The sequence below is a fragment of the Gadus macrocephalus genome, chromosome 9 (genome assembly GCF_031168955.1).
Source record: "Gadus macrocephalus chromosome 9, ASM3116895v1".
Taxonomy (NCBI): domain Eukaryota; kingdom Metazoa; phylum Chordata; class Actinopteri; order Gadiformes; family Gadidae; genus Gadus; species Gadus macrocephalus.
Window position 1 is genome coordinate 12942704 of NC_082390.1, and position 8740 is coordinate 12951443.

At 46.0% G+C, this 8740-nt stretch overlaps 1 protein-coding gene across 1 annotated transcript in view; it reads right to left on the reverse strand.

Moving 5' to 3' along the window:
• Positions 1-6131: 6131 nt before the first annotated feature.
• LOC132464953 (neural-cadherin-like) overlaps positions 6132-8740 on the reverse strand; it is a 50165-nt gene continuing 47556 nt past the window's right edge. Inside the window, 2 exon segments of the mRNA XM_060061587.1 lie at positions 6132-7260; positions 8077-8231. Of these exon segments, the coding sequence (XP_059917570.1) occupies positions 6580-7260; positions 8077-8231 (836 nt within the window). The 3' untranslated portion in view covers positions 6132-6579.

Here is an 8740-nt window from a genome sequence, read left to right on the forward strand (position 1 = left end):
CTGTCCATGCAAGTGAACGGAGCGTTCACTCTTCGTCATAACTATCAAACCAAACATCCTTCACATTCACCGAGCGAACATTATGAGAGTAAAATGCACATTTCTCGCTAGAAATGTTTCCATAAACGCATTTAATGGCGTAACTATGTTACTATTTCCACTCAGAATAAAGAAAGTTGCCGGCCGTGGCTGCCATGGACATGGCTGCTCTGGAGTCCGAGGTAGGAAACCCAAACGTCGCCGTGTTTGGGTGATAGAGTTTAGATCGGGTTAGATTAAATAATCTCGGATATAAATAACAATAATCGGGTTAAATAACTTCACATGGTGTGTCTGGTGTGTTTCCAGCATTCGTAGTGTTGATCAGCAGATATATAGTCCGCCAAGACGTTGAGGTTGCTTAGTAACCAGAGACTCTGTCCATGCAAGTGAACGGAGCGTTCCCTCTTCGTCATAACTATCAAACCAAACATCCTTCACATTCACCGAGCGAACATTATGAAAGTAAAATGCACATTTCTCGCTAAAAATGTTTCCATAAAAGCATTTAATGGCGTAACTATGTTACTATTTCCACACAGAATAAAGAAAGATGTCGGCCGTATGCTTCTGTCCAAGCTCACTACTCTCTGCCAGTGACGTCGGGTCAAGCTCAACGCTGATTGGCTATTGCGGCGCGTATGAGCGTAAAAAGTTAAATTTTTTGAACTCCTCGCGTACATGTACGCGCGTATATGTACGCGCGTATATGTGCGCGCGTATATGTGCGCGCATATATATACGCGCGTATATGTACGCGCCTCATACGCCCCTACAGCGAGTAAAATGTTGCTTGGTACGCATGATACGCGTGTACGCACCTCATACGCGCGTAAACCAATGCTTCCCTATGGAAAAATTGCCGATTTTATATGCGTGGTACGCAGGTAACGCGTTTGGTGTGGCCGTACCTTAACTCCCAAAATCTACACCAACACTGACGCCTCGTTTCCACATACGTACATTCTCGTATGCGATCCAACCGTCTCCGACCGAAAGTCCATTTATTCCTATGTGATTCTCCGTAATGTCAGTTTTTCCTCCGAGACTCCTCCCCTCCGTAAAATTTCTGTCCGGTATGTCCGTAATATACGTTCAAAAAATTTAACTTTCGCCGTCGTTTTACGGAGATACCGTATGAAAGTTTTTATGTTTTTCACAAAACTTGTAGGCTAAGTACCTTGCAGGCCAAACTCCTCAGCGATCTCTTTCCAAGCCTGTTGGTTTTGTTTTTATCTCTGTATATGTCGATCCTCATGTTCCAAAGTACCGGTCTTATCCGGGGTCGGGTCGCGGGGGGAGCAGCTCATGCAGGGGGCCCCAGACTTCCCTTTCCCGGGCCACATTGACCAACTCTGACGGGGGGATCCCGAGGCGTTCCCAGGCCAGTGTTGAGATATAATCTCTCCAACTAGTCCTGGGTCTTCCCCGAGGTCTCCTCCCCACTGGACGTGCCTGAAACACCTCCCAAGGAAGGCGCCCAGTGGGCATCCTTACCAGATACCCGAACCACCTCAGCTGACTCCTTTCTAAGTAAAGGAGCAGCGGCTCTAATCCGAGTTAGGGAGACGCCAGCCACCCTTCTGAGAAAACTCATCTCGGCAGCTTGTACCCGCGATCTCGTCCTTTCGGTCATCACCCAGCCCTCATGACCATAGGTGAGGATAGGAACGAAGATCGACCGGTAGATCGAGAGCTTTGCCTTGCGGCTCAGCTCTCTTTTCGTCACAACGGTGCGGTAAAGCGAACGCAATACCGCCCCCGCTGCTCCGATTCTCCGGCCAATCTCACGCTCCATAGTACCCTCACTCGCGAACAAGACCCCGAGGTACTTGAACTCCTTCATTTGGGCACTCATTTCCTACCCGGAGTAAGCAATCCGCTGATTTCTCCTAACATCTTTTGTCCGTAAATAAATTCATGCCCGTACGTAAAACACTAGCGACTCCTTCCGTAACTTTACGGAAGCACGGACACGAAAAACATACGTATGTGGAAACGAGGCGTGACTCTGCAAGTGTTAGTTATTATTTGGTAAGTGTTAAAATAACTCTGATTTGTGTTAATTTCATGTTACACTGGAATTTTAACACCGGCGAATTGTGTACGTGTTTCTCCCTGTGTTTATTACATTTATTTAAAACAAGACACATTTGCAGTTCGGTGGTCCGAGGATCTCGTCACTGCTTTTTGCAGATGATGTGGTCCTCATTGGATCATCGGCCTGTGACCTTCAGCACTCACTGGATCGGCTGGCGGCCGAGTGCGGCTGGGATGAGGATCAGCACCGCTAAATCTGAGGCCACATATTATTTCGTACACTCAATTATATTAGCTAAGTCAAATAAACCAAAGACAGAAGACTTTGCATCATTGATTTTTATTTTCACCCCAGGCAAAAAAATAGAAAGCTTCCATAAATGTTTGACAAAGGCAAGTATCAAGGTATTTTTCTGGCCCATAGCAAGCAACCCTGTTCCCGGTTTCCAGGTCCGTCAATTTCAGCAGTGGTACACCTGTCAGGCACACACACACACACACACACACACACACACACACACACACACACACACACACACACACACACACACACACACACACACACACACACACACACACACACACACACACACACAGGCAACACAAGGTCAATCAAAGTAGCTGTGGGTAACAAATGGACACAAAGAATGAATAAATGAATGTATTTCATTACTTTTATTTTGATCATTGTCAACGCAGAATTCCAATATCAAAATGGAATGCACTATGCAAAGAGTAAGGCCATGCATTAAATGTTGATATTCAAATCCTGTTATTATGCCTTATCATACTCTAATTCAAGTGAATGATTTATTGATTACCTTCTTTATTTCTCTCAGACATACTCTAGGGTAGAAACACACACAAATATAGCGCATTAGTAACTGTTTTTATAGACCCGGATATGAAATATGATTTTTTTTAAGCATTGCAGTGAACCTACCTGACAAGAGAAAATAAGGACACAGACGGTCCGTCGGACAGACAGACAGTCAGTCAGTCAGACAGACAGACCATCAGTCAGTCCGACAGACAGACCATCAGTCAGTCAGTCAGACAAAGACAGACAGACAGACAGGAGTTCTTAAAAGAACTGTTGGTTTCGTAATGTGTGTGTTATGTGGTGCAATGTCGTGGTGCAATGTGCAGGCAAATCTGGAGGGGAAAAGCAAAATTTTAATCAGGTTTCAATGTTTCACGAAACATATCTTACCAATGTGGTTTGGAGAATATTACCATGATAAGCAAAATATTGGAGTTTATTTAATTGTCCTCATATGTGGACCCGATAGAGTGGCGAAGTCACGCCTCTTCCGGTAGGGCTCATGGGACCTATGAGATCGAAAAATATGAATGGGTGTCAATGGAGAGAAAATAATTATTTTCTGGTCCCGGTCTTTATATGCCCTGGATTACACATATGTTGTTTGTGGATTTAAAGGATAATTTTTCATGCAAAGAGTTCGACCGTTTATTGTGCAATTGTTCAGATAAAGGCTGTAGAGAAAACACAACGAGAAAGACTACACGGCTCGTATGTGACGTCACGCTCCCTGCGACTGGCGTGGAGAAGACCGACAATCTTCCCATCGGCATAACTGAAACTCTGCACGTGCCCCGATTTATAATGGTTTTCACCTCTTTCGATGCTTTTATCCTCCCCTTGGAAAAAGCGGCGAAGTGGGGCAGAGAGATCGCCATCTCTGTGCCGAGTTCCAAGGGCGGGTGTGGTGACGTATATCATATGCGTCGAGAGCAGCGAAGAGCTGTAGTTCACAAAGCGGCCTCACATAAAACCTAAAATTATCAAACTTCTTCACGAACATTTTTAGTTTTCTTTGCATGAACAATTATCATTTAAATCCACAAACAACATATGTGTAATCCAGGGCATATAAAGACTGGGACCAGAAAATAATTATTTTCTCTCCATTGACACCCATTCATATTTTTCGATCTCATAGGTCCCATGAGCCCTACCGGAAGGGGCGTGACTTCGCCACTCTATTATGTGTCCTCATATTTGGCCCGAGGGCATGGCGTTAAAAAAAGCTGAAAAACACTGCCTAAATGCTATTTTTCAAACGACCTCATGACATAAACATGAGGCCTATGCATGTTACTTCCATGAATATTTTAATGATCAACTTGTAGGTCTATCCATACATTAGTTTATAATGTACACGAACAGAGAGCGGCAACTTACCTCTAGGCAGAAAAGCGCTCAGTATCATGGACTCAGACGGAAATACGTTCTCCCGCTTTCTGCAGAAAGCGGGAGAACGTATTTCCGTCTGAGTCCGTCTGATAGGCCTACTGCGCGGAATTTTCCTTAAATGTGGGCTGGCTTAAACGTTTAAGCCCGCCCACATCTGCGAGCTGCAGTCACTAGGCTAAGTAGCAATTCAGTCGAATTTACAATAGATGGCAGTATGTATTCACAATATAATTGTATCTTCTCTGTAGGCTTTATGTGCGCCAGTGTATACACAATTCAAATGGCAGACTAATCTCGTTTGACAAGCAAGCTTCTTTAAGATAAATGGGCAGTCCACAGTGATTGTGTCTTTTTGTTTTCCCAAGAAAAGAATATGGGGATAATTGAGAACACAAAAAATAATGAAACAATTAAATAAAAAATATTGTATTTATAAATAAAAGATATTATATATATATATATATATATATATATTATAAAATATAATTGTATTTTCTCGTTCTTTCAATTTTGTCCATCTCTTAATTTCTTTATATTTTTTTTATCTCTTTTCCACAATCTTCTCATTCCCTTTTTTTCCTCATCCTCTCAAATCTTTTTCTCTATTTATCATCCTCTTTTTTTTTCTAAACGTTCACATTCTCTCCAACTTTTCAAACCCCCGCGCTCTCTTGTAGATTTTGTCGTTAATTTTTTTCTCCATGGAAACACAACGTAGGCTAATGAAATGTAAAGTTAATTATTACGTGCGGCCAAATCTGTGTCTCAGTGGCGCAGCGGAGATGGCGGTGGGTCATCTTGTCCGGTGACTCATGGTGTCATGTCCCGCCGAGGGGGCGCTCCATGTCACCTTGATTTAATGATCTGGACGACTGGATGGCAGCGTTTCGCCTACAAAAGATCATTATGTTAGTCTTCTTTGGCAGTGCCACAGAGACGCAGCTGCTCGGTTGTTATAATTACAATCCACATTACTGGAAACTTCAGGTTCCCAAAATGACCTCCGGTTTCAGTAGAGCCCCCTGCGCGATACTTCAGTTCTCCAGGGCTGATGACAAACACCGTGCACCGAGGCGACGTAAGCTGTGATTTGCTCACATTACATCGTATTGTCTCATTTAAAGGGTTTGACGAAATCGTCTCCATACCTATAATAATGACATTCCTTAGTTTTCGAGACGAGCTACTTTTTTACGCCTATCTATCTAATAGGCCTAAAAGCTACTGGATGATAAGTAAACATCTAAAATGTCTGATATATAAAACAGTTATAATCAATTGAAACAAATCATTAATAATCCACCACTAAAAAACATTTTGAATTGCTTGATCAATATATTTATACAGCCTGCAAAATCACGGTTGAATTCCAAGGGATTTTCTGGTCTGGGATTCTCCTCGATGCATAATGCACTGGGGGAAAAATAGACAAGCAACACACGTCCACCAGCTGCATAGATCAGCGGACTCCCCAATGGCGTGCTCCAATGTCACAGCTGTTTGACTAAAGTAATCAAGTATCGGACCAGGCGGGAGACCGCCTGCATGGGAGCCGGCATGGAGGATCTCAGAATCCTTGGATCCTCAACATGAATTATTGATTTGGATATTAACGTCATCCACATCAGGGTCTTGTCATTTGCCGGGGTGCTAATGAATTCTGAAGCCTTTCCAAGTTCACTCCAAAATAGAGGTACCCCAGTACGAAAACCATTTTGGGAATACTATGAAGGCATGTCTTAAAAGTGTTCAGTTTTTTTTACTTTGCATTTAATTCCCTTGGCAGATGGTGGATTCCATTTCATGGTTTTCTCATAAGATCATAACACAGATATTATCAAAGATATTCATTTATTTCATTCAATGAAATAGAGATTTACAAATGAAACAATATCATCACAGAAATGGTTTCATCATATTGATTGTTTACAACAAAGAAAACATCTTAAGGGAAATACATTTCGCACTCAATGCCAGACATTTCTTCTGTAAACCAGACATTTTGTTTAGAATCTCAGGAATGTGCTTCCTGTGGATTACATACTGTACAGTGCAGTGCCAAGTAAACAATACATCACACCAGATCCTTCATGGGTAAACACTTCATATAAAGAGTTCCTGGTCAGGTTTATCGATAAAGTACAATAATGGCAGACTTGACATTCATCCATGGCAGCCTGGCGTTCTCAGTGTCAAGCCTCGCACTCCATCATCCCCGCGCTCCGCCTCGACTGGCGGCGCCTTGATTAACATAGCCTTTGGCACATCCTCCCGCCTCCCTCTCAGCCGCTCTTTTCACAGTTCGGCTGCGCTCTGCTCTCCCTCTGCTTCTCCTTGGGGCCCCCGGGGCTCCTGCAGCGGCCGGGCCCCTCGGCGGCCCCTCCCCTCAGCTCCCCCACCACGGCCCTCAGGGTCTTGAACCTGTCCAGCTTGCCCAGGCTCTGCTGCTGCTTGGCCCCGCCCCGGGCCCCCGCGGCGGCCCCGCCCTCCGAGGACCCCTCCACCTCCTCCTCCTCCGCCGCCGCCGCTCCCTGGCCGTCGCTCAGGGAGCTGAGGGAGCGCACGGACACCAGGCCGCGGTCCTTGCGGCGCGGCGTTGTCATGGCTCCCGCTACATGATGGTCCCCGCCGCCGCCGCCGCCGGCGGCCCCGCCCGGTTGCTCCATGTCCCGGATGACCTCGCACAGGTAGCGGGCCAGGTCCTGGCTGGAGAAGGACAGGCTGTGGCCCGAGCGCCTAAAGGTGAGGGGGGAGGGCAGGGCCTGCGTCTCGGAGGGCGGCACGGCCAGCCGCAGGGCGATGGCCGCGCTGCCGCTGCCGTTGGGCATGGCGCTCCGGCAACCGCCGTCCAGCGAGGGCTTGGTCTGCGGGTAGGAGATAATGCATTGTGGGTAGCTGTACCTCAGGGACTGGGCCGGACTGGGCTGCAGAGAGCGCTGCAGCTCCACCATGTTAAAGGCATTCTGAGACAGAGACAGAGAGAGAGACAGAGAGAGAGAGAGAGAGAGAGAGAGAGAGAGAGAGAGAGAGAGAGAGAGAGAGAGAGAGAGAGAGAGAGAGAGAGAGAGAGAGAGAGAGAGAGAGAGAGAGTGTGAGAGAGAGAGAGAGAGAGAGAGAAGGTGTAGAGATGTAGAAATTGTTGCCAATCAGCTCCTTATATTAAAGCAATTTTACATTCAACTCTATAACATGCATGGAACAATGCAGTTCATGTGCTTTTGCAGGCAGATTAGGTTATCTCTCATTTTAACAAAGCCAACACAAGTGCGTGCCCGGAGAGTTGTCTGCAACAAAGGAAGCATTGATTATGCAAATAATTAATTATCTGATTGGAGCGTGGAGTTAACTGCTTTTAGCAGCACTAAACAAACAGAGGCATTGTCAGCCATTGGTGTGCACTGGGTCTAATTGACAGCTAATTAAACCGTCCACTTCGGGTCCCCGGGGAAACAATCAGGCGATGGTATCAATAACAGGTTTTCATCTTGGCTGCCGGACACCTTCTAGCCCCACAGGATGCTTATTCGTTTAGGTCTACTAAAGTCACCAGGTGTATTTCAGTGGAAAAGGGTATTGGATATCTACACAGCAATGTGTTGGTTTACTCAGCCTATGGGGAGCTGGTCGTTTTTCTATGGGTTCCACCGCACCAAGTAGAGACAACGTGAATGTTTTTACAGGTCTGAAACTCAAAAACACACGCACGCACACACACGCGCGCGCACACGCACACACACCCAGACATCCACCCGCCCAGACAGGGCCATTTGTCATCTTACCTGATCCTGCTCGCCGCCACCTTCCTCGTCGTAGTTAAGCACGTTTTCCCGGATGTCCTCCCACTCCCCGTGGTGCGCAGACACGTGGAACACCCCCTCCTCCAGGCCCTTGTGCCGTCTCCAGCACGAGTACATGAACAGGCCCAGCATCAACACTGGGGGGCACCAGAGAGCAGGTAAGAGCGGTGAGTGCGAGGTGGAACCGACTCGCACATAATTAAAATGACATCGGCAGAGAACAAAACCGCATCACACATTCGCTGTGAAATTGAATGAGGGACGTGAGTGGAAAATGATTACATATAGCGAGACATAATGAGTTTTTTTTCCTTATGATCTCTCTTCTGAGTATTTCTTTTTTTTTTTTTATCACACCCCTGCAGACCTACGGTAGGCGGCTCCAGTACAATCATGCATATATGCCTGTAGCAGATGCCACGAAACAGCATGAGACCGTCTTAACTTTCGACCGCATTCTTCGCGCTCTTGTCTTAAGAGATCTCTTAGTACTAGGCCTACTTACTCGACAGTTTGAACACACCGTGAAGGTACGCACTTGCACAAACGCAACCACCTCCCCACCTATTCCCTTTGAAGTTGCCTCTCTGTTTCCTGTTTTCGGAGACCCCAGCTCCTTGGAAACCTATTAACTTGGATTTTGTGC